This window comes from Ixodes scapularis, unplaced genomic scaffold (genome assembly GCF_016920785.2).
Source record: "Ixodes scapularis isolate PalLabHiFi unplaced genomic scaffold, ASM1692078v2 PGA_scaffold2__306_contigs__length_199485367, whole genome shotgun sequence".
Lineage (NCBI taxonomy): Eukaryota > Metazoa > Arthropoda > Arachnida > Ixodida > Ixodidae > Ixodes > Ixodes scapularis.
Window position 1 is genome coordinate 22,812,362 of NW_024609857.1, and position 25,037 is coordinate 22,837,398.

Consider the following 25,037-nt stretch of genomic DNA (forward strand, 5'->3'; position numbering starts at 1 on the left):
TCTGTGGGCAATGTCGCACGTTTTTTCTTTGCCTGTTTTGTTGTTAACTCGTCTGCACATGGAGTACGCTTTGTTAGGCGCGGAGCATACTACTTGGATCTCATTCCTCGCGGCGATCTTTTTCAATTTGTGCGTAATCCCGTGAACGTATGGTAGCACAGCGATCTTCCTTCGGGTTTTCTCGTTTACTTTTTTGCCCGACTTTGCACTCTTCAAGTTTCTGCAGATGGTCTCACAAACGGGTACCAAGATACTTGTTGGGTATCCCGAATTCCGTAATCGTGACATCTGTTTTTCAAAGCTCTGCCCTATCTGGTGTTTACATGATTTGTTTAAGGCAGAAACTAACGCCGTGCTGGCGATACCTCTCTTAATAGTTCTTGAGTGGCCAGAGGTAAACGGCAGAAACCCTTTTGCTGACCGGGGTTCGTACCTCCAGCAAACGTGCCCTTGTTGGAAAATTAGCGCGAGGTCTAGGAATTTGATATTTTTGTCCACAGGTGATTCATGTGTGAACACCAATTCGGGGCAACTTTCTTGAAACACTTGCAGAATAGTATCCTTGCATTCTTCACTCTGGTCGTCACCTTCTGTGGCACAAAGTACTAAAAAATCGTCCACATATCGGAAGATGGCTGTGACCCTTGTATCTGTCAGATTACTTGCGATGATCTTTCCGCATGCCCCCAGGAATAAGTCACACAATTGCGGCGCTACCCGAGATCCAATACACACTCCACTCTTTTGCACATATTGTTGATCTTGAAAGTCTACTACAGTGGAAGTCAAATATACACCTAATAGTTCCAAGAAGGTGCTCACACTTAGTCCAGCAGTATTCTGAAACGCTGTAGAGCCCTGCTCCTCGATGGTGGATCGGAGAATTGCCATGAGTCTTCTGTGTGGGATTGAGTAATACATATCTTGGATATCGATGGAAAATCCAGATGTGACGCTTTCTCCATTCTTCTTAAGATATTCAATTAAATGTTCCGAATTCTTAATTCTGTACGGATCGTCGGATTCTATCAAGGACAACTGTTTCGCCAGGAATGTCGACAAATGGACTTGCCAGGTTCCTCTTTCCGACACAATGGCCCGAAACGGTATGCCTTCCTTATGTGTTTTTGCTGAGAAAAAAACTTGCAGGTGTCCCTTCTTCGTTTTCTTTATTTTTGTGCTGAGGCTGTTAAGCTCGTTGTTATCAAGTAGCTTCAGGGCTGCTGGTTTAGACTTCTTGCTTCTTTTTTCTTCCACATGAATGAAGTTCTTAGCCATTGCAGCAGAAGCTTTTTCTTCGTATGCGTCTGAATCTAAGACCACAAATCCGCCTTCCTTATCAGAAACACAGAGCTTAAGATCTTTGCTGATTAGCTCATGTACTGTGGTACCAAAGCTCCTATTTGCTTTTGCTGAGCTTCTTTGGCTTGCGATGCAGTCAATCCCTTCACTGATTATGCTTGAAGCGCTCTCATCTTGAGCCTTGGATGCGATGTTTCTGACCAAGGCAACCTTGTCAATGGGCTGTAGCCGTGGTGGTAGAGCAAACTTCGGCCCTTGTTCTAGTATGTTTCTCGCCTTATTTGAGATACTGATATCTCCGATGACTTGAAGGGCCTGTCTTTTTGGATGTTCCTTGTCCTTCCTTGCCAGGTGCTCCTTGAAATATGGGAGATACTGTGTTGTCCACATGGTCTCTGTTGAATGCCTTGCGATAGTCAGGTGGTTAATAAAAACATTGTAGTGGGGACACTTGGCACGTAGAAAATCTGTGAGGAGACGTTGTTGTCGCCAAGTCTCTGACCTGAGGATCTTGCTTACTCGCATAGCATGTCCCTGCGACGGAGCTATAAGGCCGAAGACTTGCCTTACATCATCTAGGATGATATTCTTGTTGATGCTACGTGCTAGTAGCCTACCTTGGCACGTGGTGGTGGCAATAAGATGGCTTAGAGTCTGCGGGGCCATTGATTGAATGCGTAGGAAGGAGGGGCTCAAATAACTAGAAAGAAACTGAGTAACGGTTGATAGTGGAGCTTGTTGGTACATACTTGTATATATTTGACAGCTTGAACCAGGGGAAGATATAGAGAAATTGAGACAGGAGAGAATAGACAGCTGACTACCAACGATTATTTAGTGGGAACTTCTTTTTCCTTGCGTGTTTTCAGACACCAACAAAAATTATTACATATTAAAACCTATTATACTAATATAATAATGCATGTGTATGTTTACAAAATTTTCACATTACCTAAACCTAAACTAATATTTTAAATTCACCCGCCACAAGCTCATACTGCCATTTTCTGGACCGTGACGCACCGTAGATATTGTCTCTCCTTTTTGTGAATAGTGATGGACGGGGTGCTGACGCACCCACTCGCTTGTTCTTCGATAGCAAGCGCCTCGAGCATCTCGCGCGCATGAGTATTGTTATTACTGGCTAGGATGGTTATGTCCTTGAACGCTGCACTGCAGTGGCAAGTCCTGCAATGAGCTGCAAGATGCCCTGCCGACGTTCCTTTAAGGGATGCTGCGTGCTCGCGGGCTCTGTCGTTAATGCATCGGCCCGTCTGGCCGATGTAGCACTTCCCGCATGAAAGGGGAATGTTGTAAACCACTCCTGTCATGCATGGTACATATTGTGTTCTGTGGGCAATGTCGCACGTTTTTTCTTTGCCTGTTTTGTTGTTAACTCGTCTGCACATGGAGTACGCTTTGTTAGGCGCGGAGCATACTACTTGGATCTCATTCCTCGCGGCGATCTTTTTCAATTTGTGCGTAATCCCGTGAACGTATGGTAGCACAGCGATCTTCCTTCGGGTTTTCTCGTTTACTTTTTTGCCCGACTTTGCACTCTTCAAGTTTCTGCAGATGGTCTCACAAACGGGTACCAAGATACTTGTTGGGTATCCCGAATTCCGTAATCGTGACATCTGTTTTTCAAAGCTCTGCCCTATCTGGTGTTTACATGATTTGTTTAAGGCAGAAACTAACGCCGTGCTGGCGATACCTCTCTTAATAGTTCTTGAGTGGCCAGAGGTAAACGGCAGAAACCCTTTTGCTGACCGGGGTTCGTACCTCCAGCAAACGTGCCCTTGTTGGAAAATTAGCGCGAGGTCTAGGAATTTGATATTTTTGTCCACAGGTGATTCATGTGTGAACACCAATTCGGGGCAACTTTCTTGAAACACTTGCAGAATAGTATCCTTGCATTCTTCACTCTGGTCGTCACCTTCTGTGGCACAAAGTACTAAAAAATCGTCCACATATCGGAAGATGGCTGTGACCCTTGTATCTGTCAGATTACTTGCGATGATCTTTCCGCATGCCCCCAGGAATAAGTCACACAATTGCGGCGCTACCCGAGATCCAATACACACTCCACTCTTTTGCACATATTGTTGATCTTGAAAGTCTACTACAGTGGAAGTCAAATATACACCTAATAGTTCCAAGAAGGTGCTCACACTTAGTCCAGCAGTATTCTGAAACGCTGTAGAGCCCTGCTCCTCGATGGTGGATCGGAGAATTGCCATGAGTCTTCTGTGTGGGATTGAGTAATACATATCTTGGATATCGATGGAAAATCCAGATGTGACGCTTTCTCCATTCTTCTTAAGATATTCAATTAAATGTTCCGAATTCTTAATTCTGTACGGATCGTCGGATTCTATCAAGGACAACTGTTTCGCCAGGAATGTCGACAAATGGACTTGCCAGGTTCCTCTTTCCGACACAATGGCCCGAAACGGTATGCCTTCCTTATGTGTTTTTGCTGAGAAAAAAACTTGCAGGTGTCCCTTCTTCGTTTTCTTTATTTTTGTGCTGAGGCTGTTAAGCTCGTTGTTATCAAGTAGCTTCAGGGCTGCTGGTTTAGACTTCTTGCTTCTTTTTTCTTCCACATGAATGAAGTTCTTAGCCATTGCAGCAGAAGCTTTTTTTTCCTCGTATGCGTCTGAATCTAAGACCACAAATCCGCCTTCCTTATCAGAAACACAGAGCTTAAGATCTTTGCTGATTAGCTCATGTACTGTGGTACCAAAGCTCCTATTTGCTTTTGCTGAGCTTCTTTGGCTTGCGATGCAGTCAATCCCTTCACTGATTATGCTTGAAGCGCTCTCATCTTGAGCCTTGGATGCGATGTTTCTGACCAAGGCAACCTTGTCAATGGGCTGTAGCCGTGGTGGTAGAGCAAACTTCGGCCCTTGTTCTAGTATGTTTCTCGCCTTATTTGAGATACTGATATCTCCGATGACTTGAAGGGCCTGTCTTTTTGGATGTTCCTTGTCCTTCCTTGCCAGGTGCTCCTTGAAATATGGGAGATACTGTGTTGTCCACATGGTCTCTGTTGAATGCCTTGCGATAGTCAGGTGGTTAATAAAAACATTGTAGTGGGGACACTTGGCACGTAGAAAATCTGTGAGGAGACGTTGTTGTCGCCAAGTCTCTGACCTGAGGATCTTGCTTACTCGCATAGCATGTCCCTGCGACGGAGCTATAAGGCCGAAGACTTGCCTTACATCATCTAGGATGATATTCTTGTTGATGCTACGTGCTAGTAGCCTACCTTGGCACGTGGTGGTGGCAATAAGATGGCTTAGAGTCTGCGGGGCCATTGATTGAATGCGTAGGAAGGAGGGGCTCAAATAACTAGAAAGAAACTGAGTAACGGTTGATAGTGGAGCTTGTTGGTACATACTTGTATATATTTGACAGCTTGAACCAGGGGAAGATATAGAGAAATTGAGACAGGAGAGAATAGACAGCTGACTACCAACGATTATTTAGTGGGAACTTCTTTTTCCTTGCGTGTTTTCAGACACCAACAAAAATTATTACATATTAAAACCTATTATACTAATATAATAATGCATGTGTATGTTTACAAAATTTTCACATTACCTAAACCTAAACTAATATTTTAAATTCACCCGCCACAAGCTCATACTGCCATTTTCTGGACCGTGACGCACCGTAGATAGATCCTAGCCAGTAATAACAATACTCATGCGCGCGAGATGCTCGAGGCGCTTGCTATCGAAGAACAAGCGAGTGGGTGCGTCAGCACCCCGTCCATCACTATTCACAAAAAGGAGAGACAATATCTACGGTGCGTCACGGTCCAGAAAATGGCAGTATGAGCTTGTGGCGGGTGAATTTAAAATATTAGTTTAGGTTTAGGTAATGTGAAAATTTTGTAAACATACACATGCATTATTATATTAGTATAATAGGTTTTAATATGTAATAATTTTTGTTGGTGTCTGAAAACACGCAAGGAAAAAGAAGTTCCCACTAAATAATCGTTGGTAGTCAGCTGTCTATTCTCTCCTGTCTCAATTTCTCTATATCTTCCCCTGGTTCAAGCTGTCAAATATATACAAGTATGTACCAACAAGCTCCACTATCAACCGTTACTCAGTTTCTTTCTAGTTATTTGAGCCCCTCCTTCCTACGCATTCAATCAATGGCCCCGCAGACTCTAAGCCATCTTATTGCCACCACCACGTGCCAAGGTAGGCTACTAGCACGTAGCATCAACAAGAATATCATCCTAGATGATGTAAGGCAAGTCTTCGGCCTTATAGCTCCGTCGCAGGGACATGCTATGCGAGTAAGCAAGATCCTCAGGTCAGAGACTTGGCGACAACAACGTCTCCTCACAGATTTTCTACGTGCCAAGTGTCCCCACTACAATGTTTTTATTAACCACCTGACTATCGCAAGGCATTCAACAGAGACCATGTGGACAACACAGTATCTCCCATATTTCAAGGAGCACCTGGCAAGGAAGGACAAGGAACATCCAAAAAGACAGGCCCTTCAAGTCATCGGAGATATCAGTATCTCAAATAAGGCGAGAAACATACTAGAACAAGGGCCGAAGTTTGCTCTACCACCACGGCTACAGCCCATTGACAAGGTTGCCTTGGTCAGAAACATCGCATCCAAGGCTCAAGATGAGAGCGCTTCAAGCATAATCAGTGAAGGGATCGACTGCATCGCAAGCCAAAGAAGCTCAGCAAAAGCAAATAGGAGCTTTGGTACCACAGTACATGAGCTAATCAGCAAAGATCTTAAGCTCTGTGTTTCTGATAAGGAAGGCGGATTTGTGGTCTTAGATTCAGACGCATACGAAGAAAAAGCTTCTGCTGCAATGGCTAAGAACTTCATTCATGTGGAAGAAAAAAGAAGCAAGAAGTCTAAACCAGCAGCCCTGAAGCTACTTGATAACAACGAGCTTAACAGCCTCAGCACAAAAATAAAGAAAACGAAGAAGGGACACCTGCAAGTTTTTTTCTCAGCAAAAACACATAAGGAAGGCATACCGTTTCGGGCCATTGTGTCGGAAAGAGGAACCTGGCAAGTCCATTTGTCGACATTCCTGGCGAAACAGTTGTCCTTGATAGAATCCGACGATCCGTACAGAATTAAGAATTCGGAACATTTAATTGAATATCTTAAGAAGAATGGAGAAAGCGTCACATCTGGATTTTCCATCGATATCCAAGATATGTATTACTCAATCCCACACAGAAGACTCATGGCAATTCTCCGATCCACCATCGAGGAGCAGGGCTCTACAGCGTTTCAGAATACTGCTGGACTAAGTGTGAGCACCTTCTTGGAACTATTAGGTGTATATTTGACTTCCACTGTAGTAGACTTTCAAGATCAACAATATGTGCAAAAGAGTGGAGTGTGTATTGGATCTCGGGTAGCGCCGCAATTGTGTGACTTATTCCTGGGGGCATGCGGAAAGATCATCGCAAGTAATCTGACAGATACAAGGGTCACAGCCATCTTCCGATATGTGGACGATTTTTTAGTACTTTGTGCCACAGAAGGTGACGACCAGAGTGAAGAATGCAAGGATACTATTCTGCAAGTGTTTCAAGAAAGTTGCCCCGAATTGGTGTTCACACATGAATCACCTGTGGACAAAAATATCAAATTCCTAGACCTCGCGCTAATTTTCCAACAAGGGCACGTTTGCTGGAGGTACGAACCCCGGTCAGCAAAAGGGTTTCTGCCGTTTACCTCTGGCCACTCAAGAACTATTAAGAGAGGTATCGCCAGCACGGCGTTAGTTTCTGCCTTAAACAAATCATGTAAACACCAGATAGGGCAGAGCTTTGAAAAACAGATGTCACGATTACGGAATTCGGGATACCCAACAAGTATCTTGGTACCCGTTTGTGAGACCATCTGCAGAAACTTGAAGAGTGCAAAGTCGGGCAAAAAAGTAAACGAGAAAACCCGAAGGAAGATCGCTGTGCTACCATACGTTCACGGGATTACGCACAAATTGAAAAAGATCGCCGCGAGGAATGAGATCCAAGTAGTATGCTCCGCGCCTAACAAAGCGTACTCCATGTGCAGACGAGTTAACAACAAAACAGGCAAAGAAAAAACGTGCGACATTGCCCACAGAACACAATATGTACCATGCATGACAGGAGTGGTTTACAACATTCCCCTTTCATGCGGGAAGTGCTACATCGGCCAGACGGGCCGATGCATTAACGACAGAGCCCGCGAGCACGCAGCATCCCTTAAAGGAACGTCGGCAGGGCATCTTGCAGCTCATTGCAGGACTTGCCACTGCAGTGCAGCGTTCAAGGACATAACCATCCTAGCCAGTAATAACAATACTCATGCGCGCGAGATGCTCGAGGCGCTTGCTATCGAAGAACAAGCGAGTGGGTGCGTCAGCACCCCGTCCATCACTATTCACAAAAAGGAGAGACAATATCTACGGTGCGTCACGGTCCAGAAAATGGCAGTATGAGCTTGTGGCGGGTGAATTTAAAATATTAGTTTAGGTTTAGGTAATGTGAAAATTTTGTAAACATACACATGCATTATTATATTAGTATAATAGGTTTTAATATGTAATAATTTTTGTTGGTGTCTGAAAACACGCAAGGAAAAAGAAGTTCCCACTAAATAATCGTTGGTAGTCAGCTGTCTATTCTCTCCTGTCTCAATTTCTCTATATCTTCCCCTGGTTCAAGCTGTCAAATATATACAAGTGTTCATCAACACTGCTTTGGAAAAATAAAGAGATGACAAGGGGAAGAGATTGACCTCACCTCTTAATCTAAAATTGAGGTCAGAGGTCAAACTATAATACGGGAAGGGTCCACGATGGTTGCACGGGCTTATTCCATTCAGCACGCCAGCCGGTCGTGGGCAGACTGTCTTGGCCAAGTACCGTTGAAGCAACGCTGCGCCGAGTCAGAGTGCCTGCTAGGCCTATATTCTACCCAGCTCGCTTGGTTGGGGTCGGTGGAGTCATGGCCGTTGTAGCTTTTCTCGGGTGTTTGTGGATCCAGCGTTCTTGTTCGTTGTCTGTTGTAAGTACTTTTTTCTTGCTGCTTGAAGTTGGGACGTGCGAGAAGAACACGTAAAAAATAAACGTTAGTTGGTCGTTGCGACCAAGTAACTGAGCTGACTGAGCGACGCTGTCAGCCCTTCTGCGCAAGCGCAGTAGTTGCTTCGTTTACCACACGATAGATGGCACTTGGCTTTCAGCATAAGTAGAGATGTGACAAAAAGTTGGCAATTTTCGTCACATCTCTACTTATGCTACAAAATGTGGATCTGAATATTATTTAACAAAACATTTAGGAAACATTCGCCGGCTATTTATTGTTTATGATCGCGGTGCTGGTGAGGTAGGCTCTTACCCAATAGGCGACGTGGATTCGGCTGTTGTGCTGCGATTCCGCGGATGCATCACAGTGAAAAGGCAGAGCTTTCGAAGGAAAGAAGGCGCAAAAGAGTCCAGTTTTCTTTTAAAAGTTCTATAGCGAAGAATTTTTTTTGGCTCCCTATTTTAGTGTTTTTGTGTTTCTTTTCACACCTTTTACGACAAGTGGTGGATGAAATTCAATTTCAGAATCGTTTTATGGTCTCTTTAAAATGAATAAACCAAATGTTGTTACGTCAAACTACCCATGAGATACCTAAACTACCCAAATTCCCTGTAATCTTGCCAGTGAAGGTAAACCCAACGTCATGAAGGCGCTGGAGGCGCGAGGTCGTCAGAGACTCATCACGCTCTCCGATGGCCGCTCTTCGAGCGCTTGCTAAAATCTGCTGCCGGTTGGAATTACAAATATAGCCATCCGTTCAAAATACAAACATGTAATTGCCAGTAGCAGATTTCGTTTCTGAATGTGAGGTATACTTTGATTATTTGTTCAGCATCCCTGTAATGTGCCCAAACCGTGCCCCTCCATTTCTAATCTAAATTTGTCCCTAAAATAAAATATTCTCCGTGCAATTTCAGATATTTCACAGTAAAGTTCTATTCAGTAGTCTCCAACACTTGTAGTGCAAACCTAGTTTGCTTGAATTGTGATGGTACAACTGGCTAAGATGCTCTCTTCAAGTGATGTCACAGCTACTACTAAAGTACTTTAAAAGGAAGATTTTTTTTTAATCCTTAGTGTCTCAAAAGGGAGTCTCTTCCTAAGTTGCTCCACAATGCAGATTTTCTTGCTCACAAATTCCAAATGCTTGAAGTTGAAATGGCCCGCTCTGCCAGACCGTTGCACATCTTACATTAAATCGGCTGTTTTTCGGCATGGTTCGATCGGAGCTCTTTTCTTTTATTTCCTCTTGCAAGAGATCGGACGTCTTTTGAGTATCTCAAGGGTTCCGAAACTTTTCAATCCTGGCAGATGCCTGCTTCTCCGATCTGGGATGCCACAACAGAGATTATCGAGTGCCAGCGACACTTTAGATGGTGCGTGTAAAAAGCACAGCTGAAGCTCGGAGTCGTTGCATCCTTAAACTGACACCATCAAAGTTGACAGTCTGACGTCCTTATTTTCATGAGTGAAAGTAGGATTCATCGTACTCAAGACGTCGTAGTGAACATTTGGCCTATCGTGGAAGGCCGATTAGCGGCTACGCTTTTGGTAGAGCACGTCACCGATAGCCAGGGAACCCTTTCCGGTCTCGGCATTGACGTAATAATGCTGCGTAGAAGCCTGGAGACCTTGTGAGTCATAATGCACATACTAGGGAGTGCTTGGGGACATAGCTATGCATCGGTGGATGGCTCGGATCTCCTCAAGTACTCCTCAAACTGGGGAAATAACTTACATATGCTGAGGCTGAGGAAATTTGAGTTCCTGAGGAATCCTCGGGTTCCTAGGCATCTGGTTTTAAGATTGCGAGTATTACTTGTTGCGTGTTGGGCCGTTGTACATGGGCGGCCCCCGTAGCTCGTCCCCGGCACATTCTTTGAATGCGAAGGGGACGCACTTGGGGAGGACTGTCCCGAGCCGTCGTTGACGAGAGGGCCTCTACGTTTGCAGACGTCTCAGTACACCTGCCACCAGGCGGTGCAGCTGATCCGGGGGACCAAGGAGCGGGCCCAGCGGATGCCCGGGCAGCGGGACTCCGAGCGGCTGGACGTGGCGGAAGCCCTGGCCCACGTGTTCCTGGTGCGGGACCTGCTGGTGCCCTCGCCCTACTGCTGCACGCGGGACCTGATGGGGCTCTGGTGCGAGCTGCAGGCTCTGCAGGGACACCGCACGGGGGAAGTGGCCAGGGCCGCCTTGAGGCTGGTGGTGCCCCACGCTGCCACCAGCGCTCACTTCTACCTCTTCTCGGACGTCCTCTGGGAACACGTGAGGGCCGCTTCTTTCGTCTGTGTGGGCACGTTTGGCGTGTGTGCAGTGCAGGGGACCTAGAGATGAAAGCCAACGTTTAGTGCAACGGGGTCTCTGTTTGCTGCGAAAATCATTGGCATTCTAAAACTTGGCCAACTAACATGCCACAAGACAAGTACAAATACAAGTTCGGAACTTTCAAACTCAGCTTTTTTTCGGGTAATAAATTTAGAAAGTGATTGGCTCCCTAAAACTACTAATCTAGGTATAAAAACAATTGTTTATCATATATAGGTTCCACTGCACTTTCAGCTTTTTTTTGTGTGTGTGTGTGTGTTTGTGTGATTTGGCATTGCAAGGTAAATGCAAAAAAATATAATTCTTAATACATCTTTAGAGAATTTGTGTCTTTGCTTTGTTTTTGTGTATTCCATGCTTTTATACACGTATGTCATTCGAAGGGCTATATCGTAGTGCATGTGCCGAAATGGTATGATTAATAAAGGAAAGATGGGGCACTTCAACATTTTGGAAAAAAAAACACTTGAATTGCGCTCATTTGGCCTTTAGAATAACAGATATCACAATTATGTTTGAATGAGACGCGCCGGAGAGCCATAAGAGCAATTTCAAAATAGTGGTGAAGCCCCGCCTCCCTAGCCTTGGGCAGCCAAAAGACCCATTGATGACGTCAGATACAGCGACTGTCTTTCGAGTTTTCTCGCGTTTAGCAATACTTGCATATCAAATGGCTTGGGTATTCGGGTTTACGGGTTAAAAACCTCCGTAGCTTCCCTTTATGGGGGAACAGTGGTCTTGTGGCTTTTTTTCTTATTCTGATTCCAAATACCTGTTCGTTTTTTTAAAGCTCGGCTCTTGGGCATTCGTTCTCGTGTTTCTCGGTGTCGCCGTCAGCATAACCGCGCGCGTTGCATTATGGGACACCACAGACCTATAGGCCAACTCAATAGACCATATGCGAAATGTAAAGTGCCATTTAGTAGCGCGCCGAGAACTACGTCTGCCATCTTGGTAGCGGCGAGAAAACGAAACCAGTGACTTTACCGGCAAAGACCCCATGTATAAACAAGCAACCGCGCTTCGTGCAAGAAGTGCGATGCCAACGCGTTGCTGCGTTCCGCTGCGAATGGTGCGATAAACCTTCGATTCAAGCTTGACGTGAACGCAAACGTAAACGGGATTCACAGTTTTTTATTTTTTTTTTATTTGTTACTTGAGACGCAGCTTTTCAAATAAGCAATTGGATCGGTGACAACACAAAGAAACGTGCGGACATTATCTCGCGGTGTGAAGCCATTTACAACTATTGAACTGGACCCTAATCATTTCACAAAGTTGTACCAAATTTGTTTCCAAACTTTTTTTTATGCATGTTGTAGGGTATGTTTGCGTTTTTCTTGATGCGCAAGCATCTCAATGTATGCGGACGAGACCAGAGGTGACAGTTTTAATAATCTACGCCACCAACCATTAAATGAAGGTGCGTATGGTTAACAGTGAACAACAAAAGCGAAAGCACAACAGAGCCCTCATTTTAATGGAATATATTAAAAAAATTAATTACTTTAATAAGTCGGAAGACAATCTCATTGCTTTGCTGCGATTTCTTTCACTTGATTTGGCGTCGGTAAAAGGGGTTTCTAAAACACCCTTAAAACAAAACGGGAGGGTTTTTTGATCAAATATTCTTGAATACTTAAAGTGTGGTCATGTAAAATAGAAAACACAACAAACATGGAGGACGTGTCTGTTTGCTCAACACTCAGAGAGACAAGATTTTTCTGTCTTCTTTGTCGAACGCCACGTTCGATTAGATAGAACGTGGTGTTCGACTTAGGTTCATTGCAGCGGTTAAAACTTCAATGTCAGCGGCAGCGAAAACTTACGTTGCGGACGTTGAATTGAGCAACACGGGCTGTGCCAACTTCATTTCACAATCTCCTTTTCTTTTGTTTGTCGCAGCTGAGGTAAAAATTATGTTTAGTGCAGAGAAGCTCGGGGGGTAGTTTTGAGAAAGTCAATGCAGCTGAGTTAAAAATTATGTTTAGTGCAAAGAAGTTTTGGGGGTAGCTTAGAGAAAGTCAATGCAGTTATTCTGCCAGGGCTGATCAAATTTTTATTAATAACGCAACATCCGTCAACTGTGCCTGAGGTCAATGCTATTTGAAACCAATTTGAGCTCTTTGCAATGCCTGAAGTATATTACCCAGGGCACAATTTTTTCTTAAAAAAACACACAACTTTCAAAAAAAAAAAAAAAGAACCCTGAGTTGCATGTATTGGCGTCGAGGAGTTTACCGCTAAACAGTATGACTTCATGCATATTCGCATAAAAAAAAAATAATGAAAAGTGTCCTCAGAGATAAAAGGCATGATGGCCTAGTCCTTTTTCCACGTCAGACAATCTGAAGTCAGAAAACAATAAAGTTTCCGAATCACACTTAGTGGCAAGGCGTCTATGCCCAGGAAATGCTGAGAAACCAAAACTCAAGATATTGACGCTACCAAGATGGTCGCATGCACAGTGTTGCCAGACCACCTAGCAGTTTTGCATATCGTCTATTCCCCACTAAATTTAGCGAAGAAACTGAATTGGTGTGTAGGTCTGTGACGTCCCATAATGTAACACTGCGCATTCAGTTTTCTCGCTAAATTTTGTCTAAAAACTGACGTCACATGACCTCAACACCAATTCAGTTTCCCCGCTAAATTTAGCGGCGAATTGAATCGGTCTTGAGAAGTCACATGACGTTAATGTTCCCGCTAAATCTAACTGAGAAACTGAAATTTTTCATAGGTGACGTGACACCAAGTAATGCGACGTCATTTTCCCCGCTAAATTTAGCGGGGAAGCTGAAGTAGTGTTGAGTTCACGTGGCGTTAATTTTTCAGCTAAATTTAGGGAAATGTGGGAGGGGGGAATCATAAAGGAGGAGGAGTGGAGGGATACCTTCCCCTTCTCCTTCTCCTCCCCTACCCTCCTCTATACACTCCACTCCTCCTCCTGCGTACCCTCCTGTCACGGTATACCGCAAAATCAAAATACCTGAAGAGCTGTACTCTAATTCTACATTACAGGGATTTTTAAACATTTTTCAATTTTTTAATTAGGTGGTTACTTCTCAGGATAATTACAGTTAACCAGACTTAGTTTCCAAAAACAATTAAGAAAAATCATCTTTAAAGAAGAATGATTTTACATATGGTCAGGTACTACAAATTATGAAGAATGCAGTGTTGGAAGCACTTTTTAGATTGAATCATTATTAGTGACTTTACAACACATTGGAGTTCAGTGCGTAGTGTGTGGCTACCAAGCAATAAAAAAGTAATTCAGTTAAAACTTTCCTACACCTACAGTGTATTGAGAAATCTGCTTCCAACATTCCATTCTTTGCATATTTAGCTACATGTTGCTAAAAAAAGTTATATCTCTGTCTGCCGTAGATGCTGAAATATCCCTCCTGAAAATTTGTAAAGAGTCCAAAATTTTGTTTTGAGAATGTGTTGTTTTAGCATCACCTTCAGTGCAATTTCAGCCCACATGGATATTATAAAGTGATATTATGGCTCAAATATTAATCTTAAAACTAAGAACCATGCAAATCAAAAGAAACATAGCTTTAGATTTCAAAATCGCCATTTTCCAAAATAAACCAAAAAAACCCAGATATTTGTTTCCTTACAAAAAAAAAAAAACTAGAGTAAAAATGCGCGCGAGCTGGTGCACATCAGTAATGAGAATTCTTGAGACCAGGAACAGAAGGGTCGAGGAGAACAGCATCTGATAACCAGCACAGAAATTACTTAATTCAGGACAAGCTTCTTCCTTGCTCTCTAAAACACATCCTGACATCTGCAATTTTACATTGTGAAAGTCTTGAGCATTTAACCTCAGATTTAAAGGCAGTCTGAAAAGTCTGTTGCAAACCATCAATTATAAATGGTAAAAATGGTAAGTGATGGTGTGGGAAGCTTCATTACAAAAAGAAGACGGCAAACACCGCACTACTACAGGACACAGGGGGACTATCAAGGCCAAAAAACTAATGTCTTTGACGGACAAAAAAAAAGCAGGCTTTTAAAACTTTGAAAACCCCTTGAATTTGAAAATGGAATTTCCCAGACCATGAAAGCCTTGGAATTTCCTGCAGTGGTTGAAAACCCTTAAATTTTCCAATAATGGTCCTTTTTTTTTTCTTTGCAATGATGGCTTTTTTTTAATAATAATAAAATAAAATTATTCTTTATACTTATATGTTAACATAAATTTCAAAATTTCAATGCAGAAGTTTTCTTATATGGCACATTTACACACATATAGCGGGTGCCCATTAAGCGCCTGGCCACAATGGTAGCAGTCCCGTTAATTTTGGATCCGGCCTCGCCCGTCCGCCATCTTGTGACCTTGCTCCTCGTTCGCCTTGTTCTCTCGAGTACTGTTTACTAGTTACTCCTGGTTTGCTTGTTCCGCATCTGTTTTACGCTGCACATGGTGGACGTAGGTTGTGTGCAATGCCCGGGAAGTGCAACCTTTGGCGGTCGTGGCTGGGTCGCAACGACTACAGACACCGGAAAGCAGAGGCAACAGGGGCCATCACCTACATTGTCAAGTTGAACAGCCTAAGGAGCACAGCAAAAGTGAAGATGCCATAACTTCTAAACATGAACCCAGAAACCAAGGAAAAGCTGCAGTAGCTCTACTGAACCCCTTACTACCACCTCTTTGACAAATGTGCCTTTTCCTAGGTATTGTGCAGTAAAGAATTCTCGGAGTGCATTTGAAAAAGTTGTTATATTATAAATTTACTAGATATCATATTGGAAAGGGTCTTTGAAAATATCTTTACAGGCTTTTAAAAGTTCTTGAAAACCCTTAAATGTTTTTCTTTGAAGCCTGTGCGAACCCTGAAGAGGAAGATGTCGAGCACACAAATACAACAAGACTTCAGTGTTTTTGTCTTTCTAGTCCCCCTGTGTCCTGTAGGAGTGTGGTGTTTGCCTTCTTTTTGTAATGAAGCTTCCCACACCGTCACTTCTGGGAGTCGTGGTTTTACCATTTACAATTGATGGTGTGCAAGAAACTTTTCAGACTGCCTTTTATACCCCATTCACACGATCATAAAGGTCCCTTTAGCTAAGGGACCTTTATGGCCAGCGGCAAATCAGTTCGCGATCCTCCGCGCGTGGCATGTGCTCGTGATCTTTCAGCGCGGGCTGATTCACCGATTGCAAAGGGACCTATGTTAAAGGTACCTTTATGCTGGTCGTGTGAATGGGGGATAAATCTGTGGTTAAATGCTTAAGACTTCCACGATGTAGAACTGCAGATAATGTGGGGATGTTTTTGAGAACAAGGAAGAACCTTGTCCTTAATTAAATAATTTCTGTGCTGGTTATGAGACGGTACTGTCCTTGTCCCTTCTGTTGCTGGTCTCAAGGTTTCTTGTTATGAATGGTATGATACCATCTTGAACTCCTGCTGTTTTCCCACTGATTGCCAGAAAACTATAAAAATGTGAAAATGGTATCCAGAAACACTGAAAGGAAATAGACACTGAGTGACAGGGCTTAGCCTGCAGGAAAGATGAGCACCAGGAACTAGAGATTTTAAGCAGGATCAGGCCGCACGAGTGACGGGGATTTCGTTTCTCTGCCGCAGTTTGGCCTGAGGCTGCTCCCCGTCTACCTGGACTTCTTTGTGCGGGGCCTCACAACGGACATTAACACAATGCAGAATGCCCTCCACCGCGAAAACTGGCCCAGCGTGCGTGAGATGGAAATCCACCTGTCCAACGTCTATCTCAAGCTGTCCACGCTCTTCTCGAATTCCCCTCTGCTTTGCCGCGAGTGCGTCCTGAGCGCATTTGCGTTGGACCCAACAGAGGAGCGCCTCGAACAGCTCAACCAGTTGACCCTCAGTGTGCGACAGACGGAGGAGATGGCCGGGCCATCGCACGAGCCGGGGGAACGGAACGGACGGGCGTGTCGCTGCGGGGGGAGGTGCACGGACGAGCCCGTGTTGCAGACGACGAGTTCGGCGCGTCGCGACGGCCGGCCAGAGTATGAGATGGACTTCTGGCACCCCGTGTTAGAGTTGGGGCTATCTGGGGTGCCTTACCTGCTCCTCAAGGACTTTGTGACAGTGTTGGAGTGCGTGCGTCCACGCAGCGTCCACTTGTGCTCGGACTGGCGACGCTACATGGAGCTGTTCGAGAGCCGAAGACAGGGGCTGGGGCAGGGGAGGCCTCAGTCGAGTCCAGAAGAGTACTGTGGCAGTGCGGACAGCGAAACAGACTCTCCGTCGGAGAATGAGGAGGAAGAGCGCAAGACTCAGGAGCAGATCCAGAAGTTGATAGAGAGCACCGCGGCGGGTTTTCCACCCAAGCGGAGGGACAAGCGCAGAGCCAATGCCAAGTGCAAGTCGTCGCGGAAGAAGAAGAAAGGGTCCCGCAAGCGCAAGAAGGAAGTGAGGGCACAAGGCAAGGGACCGGGGAATGAGGACGCCCTCGCAGAAGGCGAGGGCGGGCCCAGCACAGCTCCTAAGGACGTTCCGAGAGTTAAAAAGAAGAGCAAGAAGAAAGGGTCCCATCGAAAGAAAGAGGAAGAGGGTGCACCACCGCCGGTGCCAGAGGCGAGCAGTGCTAACAGCGGAGGCTGTCTCGAGAGCCTCAGGGTCATCTTGGAGCGTTTTGACCGCCTTTCGGGCGTGAGCGACAAGCCGCCAGCGGACGGGACGAGTGGGCCTTGCGTCGTGCCATCATTGTCTCTCCCCAACATCTCAATGCTCCGGTTAGACGAGAAGATTGAACAGCCACTACCGCACCCCTTGGAGGCAGACCAGCCTCTGCCTCTCCCGGAGGGTCCCCTGGGGGAGTCTTTGCAGAGGGTGATGGATGCATTTCAGAGTGGTCTGGCCAAGACGCCCTTGAAGAGGTTCCTCAAGTTCCAGACCCGGAGACCCACCTTCACGACCAAGAAGGCAGTGCCCGTCAAGGTCTCCATGCGGACATCCAAGTCACATTGTCCCGTGCCCCCTATAATCAAGTCCCCCCTGAGCACTAGGGCAACTACTTCCATGACTGCACCGGTGGCAACTATAGTGACAGCGCGGCCGATCAAGGTCACGAGGACAGTGGTTTCTGGCGGTACGGTGAAGCCCACCATAATCAAGTCCAGCTTTGCCAAGGCCACTATTGCCAAGGCCAACGTGGTCGGCCCCAGCCTGATAAACCCCGACATGGTGCAGCCTAGTGCAATAAAGGCGAGCGTGGTGAAAACCAGCTTGGTGAAGCCCAGCATTGTGAAGGCCACCGTGGTAAAATCTAATGCGGGTCAGGTATCGGCAATGGTCACGGGGCCAGCGGCACTGGCCCCGGCAACAGCTGGTACCTCCGCAGCCAGTACAGTTTGTGCGGCCCATTCCGAATTTTTGGCACCTGTTACCAGTGTCGTCAAGCCAGTCGTTGCGGTACAGCCACCTTCTTCACCCGTACCGGCCTCCCTGCAGGCAACTATTGCCCCAACGCCCATTGCTCCAGCACCCATTGCTCCAGTGCCCATAGCCCCTGCAGCGGTTTCATCTGTGTTGGCACCGAGAATCCTTCCCTCCGTACAACCAACGCCGGTTCTTCAGAGTCCTCAGGCAGTCGTTCCTCCAAGAGCTGTAGCGATTATGCAGAAGAGTGTGCAAAACATTGCCCCGCAGCAACCTACAATGTCCCAAACGGTTCCACGGGTGGCGCTCGTGACCACAACGGCAGCGGCAACGTTGGCGACCAGCTGTGCACCCCAAATGGCATCCTGTTCCTCGGTGGTGACGACCATGTCTGCCGAGAGTGCCGCTCACGTCTTCAGTCAGCTGAAGCAGGGGCAAGCCACGGTGCTTCGAGTGCCCGTTTACTCGCGTGCCATGCAGCAAGGGCAGCAGGGTGGGGTGAAGTCGGAAGGCCCGGGCGTCTGCATGCTGCCGATGAAGTTCCTCAACGCGGCCATGCTCTCTGGGCAGGACAAGGTAATCAGCATCGGGAACCAGAAGATTGCTATCAACTCGCTGCCGAACCTGATCGCAGCCGCGACTGCCAGCAGCACGGGAGCCGCTACCATGACCACGACGATGGCCGGCACCGTTGTGAGCAGCTCGGGGGGAGGCATGATGACGGCCAAGATGATGCCGGCCATGGTTGCAGGTGGGCAGAATGTGCAGCAAATGCTTCCGCAGATGGTTCGCCTTAATACCCTCGGGGGTGGCATCCAGATGAGCGGTGCCAATGCCACCGTTCTTTCGGCCGACCAACTGGCAGGACAGCCCGGAATGGCAAACTTGGCGGCACTCACGGTGCCTCTTCAGGGGGGCCTCATGGGAGGACGTGTCATTGCAGGCAAGATTATGATTCCCGTCAACAGTCTCCTGCAACAAGGAGCTACCTTGTCAACAGGCACTGGCATGCCCATGATCATCCTTAAAAACCAGCCTTCACAGGCCAAGATAATGACGGATGTCTCAGGTCTGGCACAACAGGTTCAGCAACAAGTTCAACAGCAAGTTCAGCAGCAGCAGGTGCAGATCCAGCAACATATTCAAGTGCAGCAGGTTCAGCAACAAGTTCAGCAGCAAGTCCAACAAGTTCAACAACAGGTTCACCAGCAAGTTCAACAACAACAAGTTCAGCAACAGGTTCAGCAGCAAGTTCAGCAGCAGGTCCAGCAACAGCTGCAGGCTAATGGAAGTCCGGTGGTTGTCTCTACCGGTGCAACTGTCGGAGTTCCGCTGGCCATCTCTACCACTGCCTCGTCAAATGCCACAATCATCAAGAAGACCTGGATGCCCATCCGAAGCAAGCCGGGTGCCATGGAGTACCGGAAAGTGTGCAACATGCCCCCCGTGAAGGTCACAAGGGCCAAGTTTCTGGCTCCTGTGTCTTCGCAGCAGCTCCCCATCGTGTACACCAGTCCTCAGGCTCCAGTGTCCGTCACTAGCGCGACTCGGGTGGTCTCTCAGCCCATGTGCAAGACCATTCCATTCACCGGCATGCCCGGGGTAACGCACCTCACAGTTCCTACGGTCCAGATGGGGATGCCGATGACGGTGGTGTCTTCCAGCTCGATGGTGGGCCAGCAATTGTCTGTGCCGGTCGCCCCGAAGGTGGTGACGCGTCAGGTGACGGTGCCGATTGCCAAGCTGTTGCAGAAGCCGACCTCTACCGTTTACAAGGTGGCGGACGGACACACGCCTATCCTCCCAGCCCCAAGCGTCCTCTGCACACAGCCGACAGTTCAGGTCGTGCAGACGTCGCAGGCGACCACGGTGGCTGCCGTTCCTGTTCCCATCAGACCGCGTGAGGAATCTGTTCCCACGGACGCACCGAAGGCGACGACGCCTGGCGAGGCCGTCCCCGTCGCTTCTTCTACGCCCAAGACTGCTGCCGTTCCGAGCCAGCGTCCGACAGAAATCCAGTTCCCCCTGCCGGAAGATTTGGTGGATCCGAGTCCGAGTGGAGCGACGTACGTTCCGGTCAACAGTGCGGAGCTGATGCCGACGGGACGTACGGAGAAACAGCAACGAGAAGAAGAGGAGACGGCGAGAGCCCATCGTCGGCGCAAGGCGCTCCTCGCCGCAAAAGCAAAAGGGGCGCCGCCGGCTGCGCCCAAGCCCCTCTCGCAGTCCATGTCAAAGTCCCTGGCTTCGATCTGTGATGCCGTCCGTTCCAGTCTCCTCTTCTTCGAGGATGCCAAGGACAGGGTGGATGCACAGGTGAGTTGGGCAGCTGCTGTTTAGGGCCTGCACTTTGAACTGCAGTGCCATACTTGAAAACATGAAAACAAAGTGCAGCACCCTGTCTGCAATTCTGACCTTGTCCAAGTTCAGTGGTGGCCCGATTAAGAAATCATTATGTAAAGATAATTGGTGTTTGCGCCTCGGTTGCTTTATTGAATTTCTTCCCATCTCCGAGGGCAAGTGCAAGGAGGGAATTCTATGTGACAAGATTCACAAAAGTGCTTTCTTACGGAGCTCCTCCTTATAGCAAACCTTGATCATCAGCCCTGATGCCAGAGGGATGTGTTTGAATTGCTTTTCAGTAAAAATAACAACCCCAAAAGCTAATTCTTTTTTTTTTTTTTTTTAATTTTGCCATTTGTATTTTAGATGTTCTGGCTGGTGGAAACAATCTAACAAATTTCCACTGACAGTGGACCTTTGTTAAATGATTCGTTTATGAAGAAGCGTGCTAGCATCTGCAGCAGTAATTTACTTTATGAAAAGTTCGAACAAGTGTTACTTTAAATCTGTAGAATAGGTGAGCATGTATACCTACAAACACGGTTTGCTCCTCGGTGTTACAATCCTTTGCTAAAAGTCTGTGTTTGATGCATTGGCTGATCTAACTAAATTATTTTGACAAGGCAGGAGAGCTTAAACTGTCCCAACAGCACTGTCTTGTTTTGGTAAACGGGAGGGGACAAGTCATTGGCCGTAATATCTAGGTAGTCTTTAAGCCTCTTTACCACAGATGACAAGCTAAAAGTCATAATAAGTCAAGTTTTATAGCATAGTTAATTAGATATTCGTATAACGACGATGCAAGTAGGTTCTGCTGCATTATGTTGGACAAAAGTGGGGACTTGCTTTAGATGAAGGCAGTATGTCACTCTGGAATATGTCCACGGAGGTAGGTGCAGCTGTGACGAGGTTCGGCGGACGTTTTACCGAAGCGGGAAGGCCGAGTCTCAAATGCAATACTGCCCTCTCGTTTCATTCAGGCCACCATCAAGGAGTGTCAAGACTACGAGCTGGACTACTGGAGCGACGACTCTTCCAACTGCAGCGTGGAGGACTTGTTTGAGGAGAAGGCGCTGCTGCGCCGCCTAGAGCACGAAGAGGAGCTGAACAGCATCCTCTATGTGTCAGATTCAGTGGCATCCGAGCCGGACTGCGACGCCTTTCCCTGGTCTAGTCAGTCCTCGATGCTGCTGGACCAACTCAACTCCGACGGCGACGCGAGGGACACCATGACGCCCTCTTCCGTCGCCGACAGCCTCGCGGAGGTCTCTGACCGGCAGGCCAAGAAGTCTCATAAAGCCAAGAAGTCTCACAAGGCCAAGATGTCCCTGCAGGAAAATGGGCTCCAGTCGCCTTCTAAGTTCTCGTGCGACCGCTGCAGGCGAGGGTTCTTCTCCGCCTACAACCTGCGTCGACACCAGAAGAACGTCCACAAGATGGAGTTCAAGTCGTTCCACCCCTCCTCGATTGGCAGAGACACCCCATCTCCCCAGCACCGCCCGGTGCCGTTGTCGAAACAGCCCGTTGCCGCGGCATCCGGCGGCCAGAGAAGGGCCATCACAACGTACCCCGCACACAAGTCGTCGTCTCCGCAGCTGCCAGCTGCTTCTAAGCGGACGCTGTTCGACGCCGCTCTTGCGGACCAGGACGAAGAGAGCTCGAGCCCGGAGAAGCTGTTCTGCGCCCACTCGGAGGAACAGAGGCTCTCGTTCGAGAGTTCGGCGGTGCCATCCGACTCGGAGGAGAGTCCGCTGTACGGCATCAAGGACGAGCCTTCGGAGCACGGCATGGAGTCGCTCATCTGCGACAATGCCTCGTTTGACGTCATCCAGCAAACCCCACTGGACTTTTATCCGGAAAAGCGGGACCGCCCTGAGCTGTCCCTCTCAAGCGTGGTCGCAGGAGGCAGCGGCGGCAGCGGCGCAGCGAGGTCACAGGGGCGCAAAACGTACGGCTCCTCCAAGAGGGCTGGAGGAGAGGGTGGGGGCTCTCCTGAGGAGCTCTCCAAGAACCTGGACCCGGCGGACATCTTGGAGTCGCTCGAAGTGGCCAAGATGTCCGGGTGGTCGTCGGCAAACAGCCCCCTGGTGGACGCGGCGGGCGCCATGAGCGTGAAGCTGGAGTTCAAGGACGAGGACGCCGTGTCTCGGTCGGCGTTGGAGTCGCTACTCGGGAAGGCGGGAGGGGTGAACCACAGTGGCGGTGAAGGCCAGGACGACATTGATGACATCCAGCCGACAGTCCAGCACATGGGGGTCTCGGACGGCAAGGAGGAGGATGAGGGACAGGGCTCGGAGCCTTGGAACGACCTGTCGGCAGACCAGGCGGCGCTCCTCGAAGACATCAAGGCGGTGGAGTCGCTTGCAGAGTACGGTACAGACAGCCTTGACTTTTTTGTGGCACCCCGGAATGTGATGACGATGGAAGATCAGGGGGACTTGCTCGGCTTTGCCGACGGGTCGCCGCCCATGGGCGAGGACCCTGGGGAGGAGGGGGAGGAGGAAGAGGATATGGCCGAGGCACATCTTCCCGATGGGAAGATGCTTAGCGTGAAGACGGAACCGGAGGAAGAGGCCAAACCGTGCACGAGCCACTGCCGCACGAGGGCACGCGAGACGTCCATCAAGCGCAGCTGCCCGTGCTGCGAGGACAGTTCTCCGAGGAGGCGACTCACCCGCAGTTCTTCATCCGGGGGCAAGACGCGGTCGTCTGCGAAGAAAGTGCGGACGAGGTGATTGGCTTTTTCAAAGCCTGCGGTTAAACGGACCGAGGAGCCCGCTTTCGGCGGCAGCAATGTCGGGGACGAGTTTGAAACCTGCCTGTGATAGCAGTGCATTTGACCAAAGTGTGGATGCGGAGGGTGGGAGCACGCCAGTGTCGAGCGAGACGGCGTGGTCAGAGTCATGGGATCGGCGAGGAGCTCTTGCCGCCTGGCAGAGGTCCGGGTACTCCGGGGGTGTTCTATACATAGAAACAAGCTCTCCTCTGCGACATTTTCCATAGGCCAGAATTTTTTTTTTATTGTTGTTACGTTCCCCTTACTCTTTGTTGCGTATGAAATGCCTGCTGCGATAACGGAACCAAATGGTGCGTGGAGACTGTCCAGTATCGTGAGAGAGTTGTACAAACGGAGGCTCTGAATTTGTGTCGGGCAGTGGGTCTATTTTGGAACTGTTTGCTTCGAAGTTAACTTATGACATAGTACTTGTAATTTATTTTTATGTTGGCAGCCCATTTTCTTTTTGTGTTTCTCGCCGCTGCCACAAAGTACTGCTTGTGTCAAAGCCCCATGTTTTCTTTTAAGATGGAACTTGCCGCAGTTGTCAACCTTAAATTGTGCAAGTACATAGTGTAGATTACTAGATAATGCCATTTTTAAGTATCCTCATCCACAGTTCTGACGTTAGGGAGCAGGTTGTGACTTGACGGATAAAGTCATTCCCTTGTGGCTAGCAGAAGGCTTGCAATGCCCTAAATGTTGATTGGAGTGTTACCGAGGCTGGTGGATTGGGTGGTAAACGTGCGTGCTTTTAACATATGTAAATACTTCCAAAGAATCATTTTCTTGAAAAAGGTGCTTTCTTTTGCAGGCTAAGAACTGCACTTGTACATATGGTTGCTTCAGATATTGTTCTTCAGAGACACTGTATAATACTTGTCACAATACAATAAACTTTTTAATCTATAAGCATTGGCCATTCATTGCACATACAAGGTGTTTTTTTTTTTTAGTACTTACGGATTTGTTTTAAAAAGTTATGAAAGTTACACTAATTCAATTTGTGCAGGTGAGTTATACAGATAAGAACATAGAGTAGGTTCCGGATAATTCACCCGGATATTTCATACTTCTGGTTAATTCAAACAAATTTCAATATTTGGTTGTCCCACTGCTTCAAGAGGCCCCAGAAAAAAAAAAAAGAAAAAGCTTTTTTTAAACAGTTTGGTTGGGACATGCGTGTGAAAAAATGTATTTGAAAAATTTTTTTTTAGCAATATTGGTGGTGTGAGAGACGATTTAGTTTGTTGTCACATACTTTCCACTTGTTTTCTCAGCATGTTGGGCATGTGGAGTTGAGGTGGATCGGCTTGGTCATCCCGTTGAGGTGGAGAAAGTGCATAACCATCTCGTTGAGGTAGAAAGAGTGTATGATCGTTCCGGGATGTCATGGACTTGGCGCGCAAAATTTAAATTGCTGTAAACGACTTATTTTTCGCGAGCTCAATATTTCACAATTTAGGTCAAAGCTGAAGTTTTGGAATAACTCGCGGGTTCTAATTTTCGCGACTCTGATCTCAAAATAGATTCCGATGTGTTTGCATTTTACCGGAATTGTAGGCGATTAAAAAAAATTGAGTCATTTACAGTAAATCTCGTGCCGTCAATATTGCCCTAAACATTTTTTTTTCTCGGATAAAATTAATTTTCGGACACGCATGTCCCAAACACTGTTTAAAAAAACTTTTTTTCTTTGCAGGGGCCCTTTAATGTGTTTGTAAGCTGCTTAATTCGAATGGCATTTTTGTGCAATTCATACTTTTTAGTTCTCGTGGCCCTGTTGACTGCACTTTTTTCCAAGCACCAGTGCACCGCATGG

At 47.2% G+C, this 25,037-nt stretch overlaps 1 protein-coding gene across 1 annotated transcript in view; it reads left to right on the forward strand.

Annotated features, from left to right (window-relative positions):
• LOC120850838 overlaps positions 1–24,127 on the forward strand; it is a 43,450-nt gene extending 19,323 nt beyond the window's left edge. The window contains exons 5-7 of the mRNA XM_040223505.3: positions 10,341–10,655; positions 16,321–20,412; positions 21,420–24,127. Of these exons, the coding sequence (XP_040079439.1) occupies positions 10,341–10,655; positions 16,321–20,412; positions 21,420–23,174 (6,162 nt within the window). The 3' untranslated portion in view covers positions 23,175–24,127. The remainder of the gene's footprint in view (positions 1–10,340; positions 10,656–16,320; positions 20,413–21,419) is intronic.
• Positions 24,128–25,037: the final 910 nt, after the last annotated feature.